Source organism: Calonectris borealis, chromosome 2, assembly GCF_964195595.1.
Source record: "Calonectris borealis chromosome 2, bCalBor7.hap1.2, whole genome shotgun sequence".
Taxonomy (NCBI): domain Eukaryota; kingdom Metazoa; phylum Chordata; class Aves; order Procellariiformes; family Procellariidae; genus Calonectris; species Calonectris borealis.
Window position 1 is genome coordinate 96902995 of NC_134313.1, and position 18111 is coordinate 96921105.

General features: G+C 43.0%; 1 protein-coding gene across 2 annotated transcripts in view; it reads left to right on the forward strand.

The window, feature by feature from the left end:
- The window catches only part of DSP (desmoplakin), a 39361-nt gene extending 29591 nt beyond the window's left edge, over window positions 1-9770 (forward strand). Inside the window, exons 21-24 of one of the 2 annotated variants that reach the window (XM_075142659.1) lie at window positions 394-501; window positions 1129-1227; window positions 2047-4338; window positions 5873-9770. In XM_075142659.1, the coding sequence (XP_074998760.1) occupies window positions 394-501; window positions 1129-1227; window positions 2047-4338; window positions 5873-9067 (5694 nt within the window). In that variant the 3' untranslated portion in view covers window positions 9068-9770. The remainder of the gene's footprint in view (window positions 1-393; window positions 502-1128; window positions 1228-2046; window positions 4339-5872) is intronic. The other variant, XM_075142660.1, reaches the window with a different exon arrangement.
- The last annotated feature ends 8341 nt before the right edge of the window (window positions 9771-18111 follow it).

The window sequence follows — 18111 nt, forward strand, 5'->3', positions numbered from 1 at the left end:
AAAGTGATGCAGAGACAGTTATTTCTGATGAAGTTTTGGTTGGTAACAGTACCTAGACCAGTTGCTCCCATGAATCTTTTTCACCTCCAGCTAGCCCTCAACTAACGGAAACATGTTTCTTCCCTTTCTTGTAAAATGTTTTTTCTCTTTTTCCCTTTGTCATTGTCCTCCATGAGTTTCCACAGTGGTACTTGAACTGATGAACTTCTGTTTCTGATAGAGGAGCATCTGTACATGGCCAGAGATATAAACAAGGGAAAATATAGCTTTTTATTACAACAAACAAAACCAAAACAACCCCAAAACTTTATTTGCATTTTCTGAAATCCAGATTCCCAGAGAGTTCCTTGGCAGTTGCTAAATGGATCTTAACCTTTCCCTGTTGTTTTACAGGATTATGAACTACAGGTTGCTTCCTACAGTTCCGGATTAGAAACATTGCTCAACATACCTATCAAGAAGAGTGTGGTTCAGTCTCCTGCAGTGCTGATTCTGCAAGAGGTATCTTTCTTTCCTTCCCATCAATCTTTTGAATACATTTGTTTGTCCGTGTGAGCCATTGTGAGTCATATCCAGTTGTATTCTAATAATTAGCACCGTCATTGGTAATGTGTACTAAGCACATAAGTACAAGGAATTAGTGCAGAATAGTCTCTGTGCTGTAAAATCATACTTGGGCTCATTTAGACAGATTAGCCCTCAGGAATTTACCTCATTCCTATTCAATGTCCATTGCATACATATTGTGAGAAAGTAAGATTCATGCCCCAAGTGGTTTAGTCACTTTCAACCTGGGAATTAACCACTATTAAAAGTTTAACTTAGGTTACTTGTGACTGTCAGACAGGAAGAGCATGATGAACCAGGGGATGAAGCCTTGGATTTAATATCACAGCAGCCGTGGGGGAAAATAATCTTGAAAAAGAAGGTGTGGGTTTATCAGAAGGGAGAATTTATACATTTGGGGTCCCCGGAAAGTCATGTGAATTTGTGAGGAGAATTTGCTTTTTACTTTGTCAAGTGATAGGTTTTCTCAAGTGGACGGAATCCTTCAAATGATTTGAGACATAGGTATGTTCATATCTAACTCTGTAGTACAAGCTGCTAACAATTCTCTTTCTTTTCAAGGCTAGCGAGGCTCAGTCTCGCTACATAGAGCTTCTTACAAGATCAGGAGATTATTACAGATTCTTAAGTGAAATGTTAAAGAGCATGGAGGACTTGAAGGTAATCTGACTCTTTTATTTTCTTTGCCTTCTATTTTTATCACAGGTTAGCAAGCTATCACTGATCAAAGACTTTCTGCTTAAGTACAGTGCAAAACAGTCCACAAAACTAAATCCTGAGCTCAGTGGTGTCCCATGAAGGAGGCATATAAGCAGTTTTCGTGCATCTTTTGTCAGAGTACAGTATCTTGTGTGAGGTGGAGAACATTAGCCTTCTTGGTAATTAGGAGGTGCTGATCAAAGCACACAAGAGGTCCTTCTCTGCCCATCAGAGCCTTGACCTCAGTGAGAGTACAGTTATCTCAGTGCTGAAAACTTGCTCCTCATGGTTAAGGGGCCACACCTCATTTCAGGCCATATCTACAGTGTTTCAAATGGAGTAACTCCTGATGTCATTCAGCTCAGTGAAAACAGAGAGGCCCATTTAAGAGGTCACATATATGGAATGGAATCACCTGTTTGAAAATTGTGTAGGTTCTAAATGAGGCTATTTAATACTTTGTTGTTGAACTCTTGGTGCATCAGATTGTATTATCTGTATTGCATCTCCCTCCCCCCATCAAGTACCATTTCCCCTCTGAAAGTCATTATGCTGATTTACGAATAAGGTTTGACTCTGAATAAATAAAGATTCCAGAATTTGTCTTGATGACATTAAATAAAAAAGGATTTTGAGCTCTCATTGAAGCAGAGAAAAAAATGCTTTGTAAGTTGTCAGTGTTACAAATGTATATTATGTTGCATGTGATGATTTTGAAACAATTGTCATAAATGTTTATGTGGTTTTTTTTGTTTTTGTTTTTCTATTATCATTTTACAGATGAAAAACACCAAAATTGAACTCCTGGAAGAAGAACTCAGGCTTGCCAGGGATTCAAATTCAGAGACAAGCAACAAACATAAATTCCTGGAGCAAAATCTGCAGAAGTACCAGATGGACATTTCGCAGCTCAAGGCAAAGTTGATGAGTTTGGAGGAGATGAAAAGACAAGCTGAAATGGATGGAAATTCTGCTAAGCAAAACCTGGACAAGTGCTATGCCCAAATAAAGGATTTAAATGACAGAATAACCAGGCTAACTTACGAGACTGAAGATGAGAAAAGGAAAAGGAAGTTGCTGGAGGATAGATATGAGCAGCAGAAGAATGACTATGACCAGCTGCAGAAAACAAGACAAAACGAGAAAGACAGCCTTGGTTGGCAAAAATTAGAGTCTGAGAAGGTCATCAAGGAGAAGGAGTACGAGATAGAAAGATTAAGGGTTCTTCTTCAGGACGAAGGCACACGGAAGAGGGAATATGAAAATGAGCTGGCTAAGGTAAGAAACCAGTTTAGCGAGGAGATGAGTAATTTAAAGAACAAGTATGAAACAGAAATTAATATTAAGAAGACCACAATCCAGCAGATAGCTGCACAGAAAGATGATGATGCAAAAGGCCTCAGAGCCCAGGTTGACAGACTGACAAGAGAAAACAGAGACCTTAAGGATGAGATTGTGAGGCTGAACGATGCCATTCTGCAAACCACAGATCAACGGAGGAGGGCAGAAGAAGATGCTCTTCAGCACAAGGCTTGCAGTTCTGAGGTGTCACAGCAAAAGCATCAGTTAGAGCTGGAGCTGAAACAGATCATTCAGCTTCGTGGCGAAGACAACTCAAGATACAAGCAGGCTCTTGAGGAGGCTGCCTCAACTATTCAGGATAAAACTAAAGAGCTGGAAAGGCTAAAGGTTCAGCTTCAGGAAGAGGCTAAAAGCCGATGGGAACTTGAAAATGAATTGGCTAAGGTAAGGAACAGTTATGATGAGGAAATTATTAGTTTAAAGAACAAATATGAAACTGAGATTAATATCACAAAGACCACAATTCACCAGGTCACCATGCAAAAGGAAGAGGACACAAATAATTATAGAACACAGCTTGATAATGCCATGAGAGAAAATAGGAATTTGTGTGAGGAAATTAGGAGACTGAAGAATACAATAAGTCAGACAACAGATAATCTACGGAAAATAGAAGAGAATGCTCAGCAGCAGAAGGCAGCTGGCTCAGAGCTTTCTCAGAAGAAACAGCAACTGGAGATTGAGCTAAAACAAGTTATTCAGAGGCACTCTGATGAAAGCATGCGGTACAAACAGTCACTTGATGATGCTTCCAAGACCATTAAGGAAAGAAACAAAGAGATCGAAAGGCTGAGAAAGTTGTTGGATGTAGAAACAAGTCAGAGAAAAGAACTAGAGGATGAGAACAGTCAGTTAAAAAGAGTCCAGTTTGACCTGCAGAAAGCAAACACGAGTGCTACTGAGACAATTAACAAGCTGAGGATCCAAGAGCAGGAACTGGCCAGACTGAAAATTGACTATGAAAGAGTTTCGCAAGAGAAAAAAGGCAGGGATCAAGAAAGTGCAAAGTTCCAGAGCACTGTAAAAGACTTGCAGATCCAGAAACATAAGCTGGAGGAGGAACTTTGCAGGCAGAATAAAAATGTAATGGAGGAGACGTCCAGGAGGAAGAAACTGGAGGAGGAAATAGAAGGCATGAGGAGATCTCTCAGAGAGCAATCGGTTAAAATAACTAATCTCACACAGCAGATAGAGGAAGTGTCTATTGTAAAGAAGAGGAATGAAGATGACCTTAGACACCAAAGAGAAGTATTAGACGGTCATGTGAGAGAGAAGCAGAGATACATGGAGGAGATAAGAAAATACACATCTGATATTGAGACTTTACGGCGTCAGTTGGTCCAAGAACAGGAGCAATTAAAACAGGCTCACCTACGATACGAGCACTTACAGAAAACCTCTGAGGAGAAAAGCAAAAACTTGAATGAGTGCAAAATAGAAATCGAAAGGCTTCAGTCTCTCACCGAGAACCTAACCAAGGAACACTTGTTACTGGAGGAAGAGCTGCGAAATGTTAGATTGGAGTACGATGACCTCAGAATGGTCAGAAGTGAAGTTGATGGGAAAAATACTGCCATTGCTGAACTAAAGAATCAGCTTCAGACGAGCAGCAAGCAAACCCTGGAACTTCAGGGGTTGATTAATGATTTACAGAAAGAAAGGGAAAAATTGAGACAGGAAATTGAAAAATTCCAAAAGCAAGCTCTAGAGGTATTCACACATATTTTGATCCCGGCTTTACTGTCTCTCAGATATATAATTAATTGCAGTGTCCGTTTGAATCAACTTAATTCACTTTGCTGTTTAAGTTCACTGTACTCGTGACTAATATCACCTTTATGGCCCTTCCCCTGGTTCATTTTTAAACAAAAATGGCAGGATTTGGCCACTTTCTTAGCCTCTTTACTCCCTGGGAGCTGTGCTAGGGAGCCATAAGCTGTCTTATCGTCTAGCTGAGCCTTGCCCTCAGCCCTTGCCCCAGGAGAAAACCTGGGTCTGTGCCAGTCTCCACCAAACCATCCTAGGGGACGATGAGAGTACATGGAGTACCACTGTGCTTTAGCTGTACCCTGCTGGCTGTGTGCTTCCCCAGGCTGTTTCAGCTGGGATGGGTTAAAGCAGACCTTTGAGGCTGACCTGAGTGGTATCACAAACTAAACCAGCTAAAAACCCCAGAACCAACAAGCTGTCAAAGTGCTGCTCAGCTGGGTAAGGTGTTGACTACAAGTGAGGATTAAAGATGGTGTTGTCAGCTGTACCTGAGGTACTTAAAGCCTACATTTCATTGACTGTTTTGGGGATTTATGTTCCTAAGTCACTAAGGGCATTTGCAAATTTTATTATTGGCCCTTATTTCTTAAACTTGAGGCAACAGCATAAACAAGTTAAAGAAAACATTTTTTCATATTTCATTCTCCTGCCTTCGTTTCTTGTCCAAAGAGCTACTATTTAAATATATACAAGTGAGCACTTGTATTTCTTTTCTCATTCCCATTCTCAGCTATTCTTTCCTTTATTCAGTTTTTCTTTCCTTTACTTTAAAAATCTTAATACTGATTTTTAAAAAATATTAACATTTAGGATTATCTGACATCTGTGCATATATATATATATATGCATGTATTACAAATATATAAACTTGTATTCCATTTAATATGGACTGCATACGAATGTGCATGCTTGTAGGTGTTTTTGTGTGTATATACATACATGAAGAAATTAAGTGAATTAAAATGTAAAGCAACACAGGTAAAATTGTTTGGAGTAATATGCGAAACTAATAGGAAAGCGAAAATTGAGTCATATATTTCCTTTTTGTCCATGTATGACCAGTCCTTAGCTGATACAAGTTCACGCAGGTTAGTAGGACTATGCTAGGGTACATCTGCTGGGCATCAGGCTCTTTATGAGTCTTGAATGTTCTGTGTATGTATAGGTGTACTATGAGAAGTATTAAAAAGTTATAAAGAGCTAACTAAATCAGCAGAGAATCAAGACTATGGGTAACAGAATGGAGTCTCTGGTGGTACTAGAGACACTGTCAGTGAAGGGAAAACGTTACCTTCACTGGTTTATGTGTATCCATGCTCCTGGGTAAGGCACTGCTGTGACTACAATGTTTTCCAGTGGCAGCTCGCTGCAGGTTAAATGACAGGCTGAAGGGTATTGTAAGTGGAGACCATAACTCTAACCAGCATAAACTCTAACCATTCTCTCTTGGTTTATTTCTTCTTTAAAATTGTAGGCATCCAATAGGATTCAAGAATCCAAAAATCAGTATAGTCACATTATGCAAGAAAGAGAAACCTTGCTGATAAAAATGAGTGCTTTGGAGCAAGACAAAGCCAGGCTGCAGAGATTAGAAGAGGAGCTGAACCGTTTGAAAGTTACCCTGGAATCAGAGTCTCGTTTGAAGCAACGCTTGGAAAGTGAGAAGCAGCAAATCCTGAATGACCTCAATCAGTGGAAGAGCCAGCACTCCCGGACAGAGGAATCCATAAGGAAGATCCAGTGTGAGAGAGAGAAGAGCGAGAGGGAGAAGAACACCCTGAGGAGTGAGATTGAAAGGCTGCAGATGGAGATCAAACGCATTGAGGAGCGATACCGGTGCCGACTGGAAGAGACCGCTGTCAAAAACCAGTCAGAGTTGGAGTCCGAGCGTCTCAGGCTGCAAAGAGAGATCGAGAAACTCAAGCAACGCCCATATGGGTCCCACAGATCTACGCAGACTGAGGAAGACTTTTGTATTGATGCCTCCAAATTGCTGTTCAGTGGGCTGCGGAAGAAGATTACGGCAATGCAGCTGTATGAGTGCCAACTGATAGATAAACTCACACTGGATAAACTGCTGAAGGGGCAGAAGTCAGTGGAAGAAGTCACGGCTGACATTGAACCCTACCTCAAAGGGGCAGGTGCTATTGCAGGGGTGTCTCTTTCGCCCAGACAGAAGTACTCTTTTGTTGAGGCCAAACGGAATCAGCTGCTTACAGCAGAAAATGCAGTCCTCCTCTTAGAAGCCCAGGCAGCAACAGGAGGCGTGATAGACCCACACCGAAATGAGATGTTAACGGTGGACAGTGCTATCGCCAGAGATCTGATCGACTTTGATGACAGAGAACAAATCTATACAGCAGAAAAGGCTATTACAGGATTTAAAGATCCTTTCTCGGGCAAAACCGTACCAGTATCTGAAGCCATCAAGAAAAACTTGGTTGACAGAGAAACTGGAATTCGTCTGCTTGAAGCCCAGCTGGCTGTAGGAGGGATTGTTGATCCTGTCAACAGTGTTTTCCTACCCAAAGATATAGCTTTATCCCGTGGGTTGATTGACAAAGACCTGTACAGGATCCTAAACAACTGCCAAGGCGCTACAAAGAACTTCATTGATCCCACCACCAAAAAGGCAGTCACTTACATGCAGCTGAAGGAAAAATGTAGGATTGAACCTCACACCGGTCTGCTTCTCCTCCCAGTGCAGAAGAGGAGTATGTCATTCCAAGGGATCAGGCAGCCCGTCTCAGCAGATGCACTGCTCGAGGCTGGAATTATTAAGGAATCAACAAGGAATGACTTGGAAAGAGGTGCAATTACAGTGGAAGAAGTGAGTGAGAGAATTATTGATTTCCTTCAGGGCTCTAGCTGTATTGCGGGTATCTACAATGAGGCTACTAAAGAGAAACTTGGCATTTACCAGGCTATGAAAATAGGTTTGGTTAGACCGGGGACAGCCCTTGAACTCCTAGAAGCCCAGGCAGCCACAGGGTTCATAGTGGATCCTGTCAGCAATGTGAGGCTGCCTGTTGAGGAAGCTTACAAAAGAGGCCTTGTTGGAATTGAATTTAAAGAGAAACTTCTCTCTGCTGAAAGAGCTGTCACTGGGTACAAAGACCCAGAAACTGGAAATATCATTTCTCTGTTTCAAGCAATGAACAAAGAGCTCATAGAGCGAGGCCATGGCATTCGTTTGCTGGAGGCCCAGATTGCTACCGGAGGAATCATTGACCCCAAAGAGAGCTACCGCTTGCCAGTAGAGACGGCCTACAAGCGTGGCTACTTCAATGAGGAGCTCAACCAGATCCTTAGTGATCCAAGTGATGACACCAAAGGGTTCTTTGATCCCAACACAGAGGAGAACTTGACCTACTTGCAGCTGAAAGAAAGATGCATAAAGGACGAAGCAACAGGGCTCTGCCTTCTACCCCTGAGAGAGAAGAAGAAGGTGGTGCACACCTCGCAGAAGAACACTCTTAGGAAGCGCCGGGTTGTCATTGTAGATCCAGAAACAAACAGGGAAATGTCCGTGCAGGAGGCGTACAGCAAAGGCCTCATAGATTATGACACATATACAGAACTAGCTGAACAAGAGTGTGAGTGGGAGGAAATAACTATTACAGGATCAGATGGTAGCAGTAGAGTAGTCCTTGTCGACAGAAAAACAGGTAGCCAGTATGACATCCAAGACGCTATTGATAAAGGTCTGGTTGAGAGGAAGTTTTTTGACCAGTACCGTTCTGGCAGTTTAAGCCTGACGCAGTTTGCAGACATGATTTCCTGCCGTAATGGCACTGATGAGGTGTTTCGGCATGAATCGGTGACTCGGTCTCCCACAGTGCTGAGTGTCAGGAGTTCTTCCTCACTGATCAGGAGCGGTTCTTTCTCAGAGACCCCAGAAGAGTGCAGTCCCATTGCAGCCATATTTGACACAGAAAACTTGGAGAAAATCTCTATTTCAGAAGCTATACAACGGGGCATCGTGGATAGCATCACCGGGCAACGGTTACTTGAAGCCCAGGCCTGCACAGGGGGCATAATATGCCCTACCACAGGCCAGAGGCTTTCGCTTCAGGAGGCCGCCAGTCAAGGCATCATTGATCAGGATATGGCCACACGGCTCAAACCAGCCCAGAAGGCCTTCATAGGGTTCGAAGGCATAAAGGGCGGACGCAAGAGGATGTCAGCAGCTGAAGCGGTGAAGGAAAAATGGTTGCCTTACGAGGCTGGGCAGCGGTTCCTTGAATTCCAGTACCTCACTGGAGGTCTCGTGGACCCAGAAGTGCGTGGAAGAATAAGTACTGAAGAAGCCATTAGGAATGGATTGATTGACGGTCGCGCTGCCCAGAAATTGCAAGACACGAACAGCTATCCCAAAATTCTGACCTGCCCCAAGACCAAGCTGAAAATATCCTACAAAGATGCAATGAATCGGTCAATGGTGGAAGACATCACTGGGCTTAAACTCTTGGAAGCAGCCTCTGTTTCATCTAAAGGCATATCCAGTCCCTACAATGTCTCCTCAGCACCCGGATCACGCTCTGGCTCTCGCTCTGGCTCACGTTCAGGCTCACGCAGTGGGTCTAGGAGGGGAAGTTTTGATGCATCAGCAAGCTCTTCATATTCTTACTCATACTCAACCTTCAGCAGTGGGTCTATTGGGCGCTAATAAGGGGGGAATATGTCTGCATTTTAATATCGTTTAGATTATTCTAGATCCCCTCTCCTTAAAAAAAAAAACAACCAAAACAACAACAAAGCAACCCAAAGCAAAACCCTTAAGTCTTTTCTAGGTATGTTCAACTTCTCTTCTAAAAAGCTGTAAAATGCTTGAATACAGATTTATGGAATATGGATTAGGGGATGCAAAAAGTCATATTTGTGAATTTTGAGTTTCGGTTGCCATTTCCTTTTAGCGTTTGGATTTTAATTGGTCTCTGTATATTTTAAATACTCTGTCATGTGCCTTCTCCTGTTATCTGTAACTGTCAACCCATACGCCGATAACTGAGGTTTGAAAGTCTTGCAGTAGCTTTTTTTTTTCCCCACATAGACTTTTTTCAATTTGCTATTATGAAGAAAAAAATATTAACAGTATGGACAGAAAATGCCTTTAATATTGGTTTAGAATCTATACTATAACATGAAAAGCTCTGTCTTCCAGATGCTCTACTTCTCTATGTTTGGCTAGCCATTTTCTTAAGTATAATTTGGTGGATATAAAGGGCTATTATTAGGCTGGGCTTCTGTTTTACTGTTACCCATATATATTTTCTACTGTTTTGCTTGATTTCCATGTAACGAAAAAAAAAACCCCTCTAACTGCACCAAGTGAGCTATTCTGGGCAATAAAGTTTTGAAGTTTTAAAGTATTTGTTGTGTGCTTATTAAATTTAGCTATGGGCATTATTGGAGGTCCAAGATTGTCTCTTGGAGGAGATTAGAGAAAGAACCATTTGAAAAAGTACTAGCTTTGTCATAAAAATAGTGTACAGGCGCATTATTTTTCATTATGCTGATCCATCATTTTTATGAATGTGGACTTCTGATTCTGCATTTTCAGTAGGAAAATGAAGAATAGCAACAATAATGAAAACTATGTCCCTAGAAGCAGAAAGTCTGTTTCCGCAGTTGATTATAGACTTGATGACGACCAGAAGCATATTTCTTCTGCTTGTGATCCAGCCCATTGTCTCTGCAGCTACAAGGGACTGAGTCAGATTCTCCCTTACACATCAGTGTGACTTTGGACAGCGAGCAGAACAAAGATACAGTGATGGGGCTTAGCCAACCAGTATGGTGCCACAGGAGGATCTTTCAAAACCTGAACGATCACCTCCTGTAATGTCCTCCCACCTTTTCTGAGGCTCCTGAGCTGAGAAACCGGAACAGGACTAAGTGACCACAGGATTAGAGGACACAACATGGTTTAAAACCACTTCAGCTGCCATGAATGTTCTTCAGCCAGAGCAGAAAACGATTTGTATATATCGAGACTGCCCTGTCCTCTCCCATTCGCCACACAGTGCAGATACCTCTGGGTAGGTGCTATGTTCTTAGCCTTACTTACAAGAATTTAGTATGGTTTTAGACAACTGCTAGTACAGAGCTTTAATGACAAAACTATTAGTATAATTTGCCAGTACCTGAAATAAATTCTTCCTGTAAGTAGTTGAAAGTGTTGCCTGAAGCACATACCTGCTTTTGCCATACAGGCTTTAGCCATGTACCATGTAGAAACTCCACCTGTCTATGAATTTTATCGGTTGCTACAGATACAAAGAAGCAGCTGATGGGCACAAACACTAATCACTGTTAATGATGCTGCCTAATTTTTGTAGCATGTTTCTTTTCTGCAGTAAGGAATGGCATGAGTTTTGATACTGCTGTCTCTGGCTGAAGTGTACGTTCTAGCCTGAAAAGCATTTCCAGTGTTTTCTGAGGATGAGAGCTGTCTGTAAAATCTCTGCCATATATAAAGTGTCCTCAGTTACTGGACTAAGAAATTAAATGGGCTGGTGCAAGTCAGTGGTAGAGACCTCCATAGGTGAGAAAGTGTGTCCCACCTCCGAGGAAAAAGCACAGCTTCAGAGGTTTCTCTCTACAGCTGAAGTTCATTAACTGTGCTGTAGAGGAGGAGCCAGTGTCTGATTCAGTGGCTTTCTGACTGCTAAGGAGAAACAGCCCTGTAAAAAAACCACTGCTTTATTTAATCCCAAGCTGCTTCTGAAGTTTTAAATGGCTAGGAGGTTCATGGGCTCTACAGTAAAAGTAAAATTGGTCACTACCGAAGGGAAGTCTGCTATTGGGTGCATGCACCCCTGCAGTTTGCGTGGGCTGGGGAATCCTGTGCACTCTTCATGGCAGAATTGCCACAGGACTGGGCTTACGTTTTGCACAGGACATTCCTGGCATCTCTGTTAGGTTGTTTAAAGCTCCATCTTTACCTATTACCTTTTTTACTGCTGGATCTACCTTCTGTCCTATTGTGGTGGCCTAAATATAAGACCATCTCCCAGAAATGACGACAACGCTGCTTTCTCCTTGCATACCCTCCAGCAGCAGATGCTAGTACGACATAAGTCATCTGTGGCCTTATACGGCCAGAGGTGTTTGGTGCAGGAGACCCCGGTGCGCAGCAGCAGAGCCAGAGGCGGCAGCAGGTGGGGCAGGATACTGATAACGCGGGGTGCTGAAGGGGTAAGTGGAGAGTTTTCCTCCACCATAAAAAGGTGCTGAGGAAGGAGCTGAAGAAAGAGCCTCCAGAGCTGAAGCGTGGTGGTTGCTGTGTGGAGGTCAGCCAGCAGAGAGAGGTATGGCAGGTGAGTGCGTCCAGAGGGGCAGGGTGTTGCGGAGCCGGGGAGAGTGGTTTTGCGGCAGTGCCTGGTGTTTGTGAGGTAGGAGAGCCGTGCCTGGGGTTTGAAGAGCAGGCAGGCTGTGGTTTGTCATGGCGTGATGCGGTGGGGGTGCAGAGATGAGTGTGGGGCGGCTGCTGTGGATTTGGGGCAGGATGTTCATAGGCTCCGTAGCTCTTTTGCACCAAACGTGAAATGAACCTTGTTCATACACTTTTAAAAGAAAGACCGGCAACTTCAGACTATCTCTGCTGCTGAGACAGTAATTCCTTAGTATTGAAAAGCCAGACTAAACTTGTTGGTCCAGCCTGTGGCTGAGAGCACTTCCCCATGCAGGAGGAGTGCTGGGCTGGGTGTTACCTACCAGCAGCCTCGTGGTTTGCAGTCAGTCCTCTGAATTTGCTGTCTCCTGCTTCCTCCCCGGGCCTTGGGGTGGGTGGTGCTCACCCTGTTCAGTGGCAAATGGCAAAGTCAGTGTGCTGACTCGGCTGCGGTGGCTGGGAGGGCTCAGTCATTAGCAGGATCAACTCCCTAGAGAACCGGGCTTTGCTCGGAACAGGATTGGAATTTATTTCTGAGTGTTTTATTGACTGACTTAATGGTCTTGATGTTGTGAATTTGCTGTCCTTTGGCTTGAGGCTGGGCAATGACTGCTGCTTAGGACCCAAAGTATGTGAGGCACCATATGGTTTGCACAATGCAGCAGTGCTCAAGCCAGAGTTTTGTCTGTGTTATGCTATTTGGAAACGTGCACATGCCATTAACAGTCTAGCCTTATGAATGTGAAAGAGGGGTGGGGAGATTTACAGAATAGCAACTATGTGACTTAGTGTTAAATTGTCTGAATTATTATTAAGTTATGAGTATTTATGCAGAGGGTCAGTTTTGGTTGTTTTTTAGTTTGCGGGTGTGTTGTGTTTGGTTTGGGTTTTTTTTTCTTTCCCCGAGGATTTGTTCCAATTTCCATACACTTTTATAATATAAATCTGGAAAAGTCACTTACTTTGCTAAAGTTTCTGTGAACCTAGGCTGTTCTGAGATGAGCAGAACTTACTTGTCATGTGTAACTCTCTCAGAATAATGCTATACTTGAAAATACTTTTTTTTACACGCCCAAACATCTTGAGAACAATTCCTGGGCCCCTCAAGGCAGGCTGTGCGTAGGCTTTCTGCTTCTTTCTGACCTGTGTTTGCTACCCTGGTGTTTAATGATTATGCACCTGTGATTTGAGGTTAACTTTGTTTTTTTGTCCTCACAGTTACATCAAATGCACAGTTGGTACATATATAACTGAAAATCGCTATACATCGCTATACATCTCTATACATTGGTCACCTTTACTTAACCCGGAAAAAGAACATGTGTAAATTATATATGTTTGATAAATAGACTGGGAACTTTAGAGTCTCCATTATCCTTCAGGTTGTTATTAGAGCTTCCAGATTCAATAAGGAACATGCTATACCCATTGCGAGCTCATGGCAGGGAATGTTTGAAGACACGGTGCAAGTTCTTCTTTAGTGGTTGCCACCTCCTCTTACTGCTGGCTCTCCAAGTGTCGTGAATGAGTGGTTTAGAGACCACTTAAAGAATCACCGTCAAAGGTATTAGCAGAAAGTTATTTTAATAGAAATTTATAAAAGTGTGACTTAACAGAGTTTGATGGCAAGGTTCACTCTATCACTTACTACATGGATGAAGGATACAAAGGAAAATCAAGTTAGAATCGAGCTAGAATGATTTATACAGAGACCAAGGATGAAAAAGGGTGAGGGAGATCCTCCTGTTGAGTCACGAGGTTCAGAGAAGACCGCCTTGCTTTCTAAACCCCCTTTGGAGCTTAGATGCGGCTGGATCCAATCTTAATCTTAGACTTGGACAGTGGTTTATGTATAATGCAAAAAGGGTAAGGAGATCCTCCTGTTGAGTGACAAGATTCAGAGTAGACCGCCTCGCTTTCTAAGCTCCTGATGGAGTCTAGGTGTGGCTGGATCCACTCCTAGTCCCAGACTTGGTCAATGGGCTATGTCTAAGGGATTATATCTGTTTAACAGCAGTCTAAGGTTCATTCACAGTTTTAAGATGGATTATAAGATTTTAGTAGCACTTAATCATTGACTAATTTAACATTTACAAAGTGAGTTAGTAAAGTCTACTACAATCACGACAGTGACTTAATTACAGATTTGAGATGGTAGTATTTATACTATACTTGCTAGCGGGTACCTCTATCAATTCACACACACATGTGCACAGATACAAAGATAGGTAAATATGCAAAAGTATACCTGTTAAAAATTCCCCTCGAGTCAGTGAAATACTCATGTCAAATGTCTTGGCATTTCTCAGTGGGCGAAGGGTTGAGCCTCAGAGTGTTTCAGCCCAGGTCCCATCGTCAGCGATGGTCCTCTGAATATCGCGAACTCTCGAGTTCGCGAGCTCTGAGAGGCATCCCACCCAGAGGGAGATGCTGGGCGCAGCCCGCTGCGGTCCAGGGGAGCTCCAAGGGCCTCACTTGGGACTGCTGTTTATAGGGTCGCAAGATGATTGGCTTTAGTCATCCGTCAAAACTTTCAAGGTTTCAGTAACAATGGTATCGTTCCACTTGAGCTACAACTCAGATGAGGGTATCGGGGGATGATGAATTATCCCTGCTGTCGTCCCCCACTTGGGCCAGGCAGCAGGAGTTGCTGGTCAGTACGTTCCCCCACCTCAGCTACGCAAGAGTTCCTGGTACGGTCAAGGGACGCTCCACCGCCTGACTCATTACACCAAGGCCAAGGTTTAACAGGAGTTTCTGAGATCGTGGAGCGGCCCAGGAGAGCGGGGTGGGGGAATGCACCACCACAAGCCACCCTGTGACTAAAGTCAATCCATCTTTATCACAGGGTGGTGGTGTGGTTGCCTGTTGCCTCTGTGCCTATAAACAGATCAATCCCATATTCCAATTGTAATTTGAGGGAAATTTTTGGTTGGTCTACTTAATTATTAAGGTTTTGTCAAATGTGATTAACCAATGTTATATATGTGAGGAGGTTTTGGTAATAGTGCTACCTGTCTAGCTATTTTCCACACTCTAACATATAGAACAATGTTCAACAGCAAACATAATACAACAGAAATCAGTAAAATTACAATGGGATGTAACATCCGATTCAAAAGATAGGTGGTGTATCTTTTCTGCATCATGATGGACGGTAATCAGAGTTCTTTGTCCGTTGTTTTGAATTTGTTTTAGCAATTGACTCAGGTCATCATGTTGTAATGGTTTTCTTACCAATGTAAGATTCATTCCAATGGGGGTAGGTAGTAAATCTTGAAGATGTATAGTTTGATTGTAACACCTGATGGGTTGTAACAGGAGCTGAATAGTTAAAGTCACATCCCCTAATTTTGGTAAAATTACAAATACAGATATTTGAGTGATTATATGTTTCCATAGTGGTGGTGTCTGCAAGTATAGAATCACAAAGTTCTCAAACAAACACATCCATTTCCAACATATATAAGTACAGTTTCAGGGGTTTTATCAGGATGTATTTCAAAATGACAAACACTTTGTTCAGTGTCAGGACAAATGTCTTGGGCTTTAGTGTTATTACTTTCACAAATAAATCCCTGTTGTTCCTGTACAACACATGCATCAACATCAATAGTTTGCCATTTGTCCCCATTTCGTGGGGCCCATGCTCTATGTTCTAATGCATAGAGGACAGTTCCATTGTGATTTAATCCCAGCGCAATGATTGCATATATGGTGTATACAGAAGCATTGCGTATTGTCAAAACAAAAGCTATGACTTTGCTGTCAGTGGGGTTATAAGTAAAATTGATTGGACGCCACCAGGATTGGAATTCCCTTTCAAATTTAGTTGCATTATCCCAAATTACCTTTTGAATTTCAGTGGGCAAGGTGCCCTCATTGCCTTCCTTTATAATTGCTATTACAGTAGATTGCACCCACAACTGAGAAACATGTATGGTGCAGAATGTACTGTAGTTACCATGTTGATTAGCACGAACTAACGAAGTGAGGGTCTCCACCCCGTGTGTTGGGCTTGTTGGCATATAAGGCAAATTTGGTCTATGCTGACAGTGATTGCTCCTGCGAGAAGGATAAGCAATCCTTTGATGGTTAACCCCATCTCCAGGGGAGGTGTGCTGGTATCATTGCCGGTATTGTTCCTGGAAAGGGAACAATACAAGTCTCGGCAGGGTTTTTCTGGATAGGTTACCCCTTAGTGGCGCAACCTTGCTTAACTGCTCGGACTAAAGATAAAAGCCTCTTTTCCCACTCAGAATATCTCTGTTCTGCCTCTTTAAATGCAGTCGAGTTGAACATCAAAGGTCTTTTCGACCTGTCAGGGCCAGTTTGGAACAGGTCACAGTAGGTACCATGTTCAGCAAAGCCCCATTCTCCTATAATAGGGTCGTGGGGGTGTGCTGGTCCTAATGATTGGTATGTTTTTAATTCCTGTGTTAGAATTTTGACTGCCTCTTCATGTTCTGAATTCCATTTCCATGGTTTTCCCTTTCATAAAAGTGAGTATAGTGGGCCTCCAATGATAGAAAATCCAGGTACATGTTTTCTCCAATATCCAAAAGTACCCATAAGCTGTTGTAATTCTTTCCTAGATTGGGGTATCTGCAATTGTTCTAATTTACTTAGGGTGTCCGGTGGAATTGTTGCACTACCTGCAATCCACCAAGTACCTAAAAAATTTTACTTCTTTACTTGGTCCCTGACATTTCTCAGGTGGAATTTCAACTTCTGCTTTACGTAGCGCTTGCCACACTGCTGTTGCTGCTTCCCCTACCTCTTCAGAGGAGTCTCCTCCGATCTATATATTGGTACAGTTTCACATTCTGAGGAAGTGAGACTGTAAAAGTTCAGCAAGCGCAGCATGAGCAATTGTGGGTGAATTTTATACCCCTGAGGGACTCTGTTAAGGGTGTATTGTATACTTTCCCAAGTAAAAGCAAATTTCTCTTTATCCTTTTGCTGCAAGAGGACCTATAAAGAACATATCTTTTACATCTAGTGCTGCCATCCATGGGTGTGTGGCTGCTTGTAATGTGGCTACTAAAGTTGCAATATTGGGTATTGCAGCTGTTAGCAGAGCTGTGTTGGCATTTAAGTGCCGATAATCAATTGTTAGTCACCACCTCCTGTCTGGTTTTCAGACTGGCCATACCAGTGAATTATATGGGGAGTGGGTTCTGGAGATAATGTGCCTTTTTTTCCGAATCTGCTATTACTTCAGAGATTCCAGCTTGTGCCACAGCAGAAATCGCATACTGCGGGATGTTGGTGATTTTTGAATCGGGGAGTGCAGGGGCTGTGCGGAGTAGAACGCGCTATGGCCTCCCGATTTTTATCAGGGTTAGGTTCGACATTTGAACGAAAGGACCACACACTGCCATCCAGCAGGCACCATGTTCGGCTGTTCAAAACATTGAAACCTAAAATATTTTCATTGTGATCTTTAACTGCAAAGCGAGTAGATGACATGTGCTTCTCGCTCAGGAGCCATAAATTAACTTTTGCAGTTTGGCACGTAACACTTGCTCCATTCACTCCAGTGATTTTAACTCTTTGCCGTCCAGGTCGTACACCCAGCTCCTTGGCATCCAGTTGTGTTAGTTGTGAAATTTGTGCTCCCATATCTATTAGAAATTTTACCAATTGTTGTCAAAGGCCCACTGGAATTAAAATGAAAATGCACTACCACACCAAGGTGGTACGTGTGAGCTCCAGTCACCTCCAATATCCAGTTCCCAAGAGTACGCTGGACGCTTACCTGCTGTGTGCGATGTGGAAGCGAGAGTACTTGCTATGTTACGTTGTAATACGCCACGATAGTTTGTGGGGAGTCAGCACAGACTATCGCTGTTCTGGGTTGAGCTCCAGTCCCTGTGACTGAGCTGTCACTGGAGCCAGGACTGCGTTTTGGTCTACGCTGTATTATGCTGGCACAGCTCTTACCTTTTTCCTGGGTGTCCCTGCCATCCTGAGAGGCCCCAGGGGATCAGTTAGTGTCACTTTGGTGGGGGGACAGGCACCGGCACACGTGGGATGTGTGCTGCATACTTGGCTATCCGAACTTTGACCACGCTCTGACAAAGTTCATACACCTGGACCCTAGGAGGAAAACATAGGCTTAAATGTGACCAAAATATTGTTGATTCTAGCTGAATGTCCCCCAAAGGGGTTCCTAATAAATCAATTTGAATGTGTGATGTATATAGCTCATGGGTTAGTCTGTGTATTGCTCGGTTTGGCCCACTGTACGTGGAGAAGAGTCACTGAAGCCATGTGCTATCACATTTGACTTGGGCAAAGCTGTAGAGAAAGGC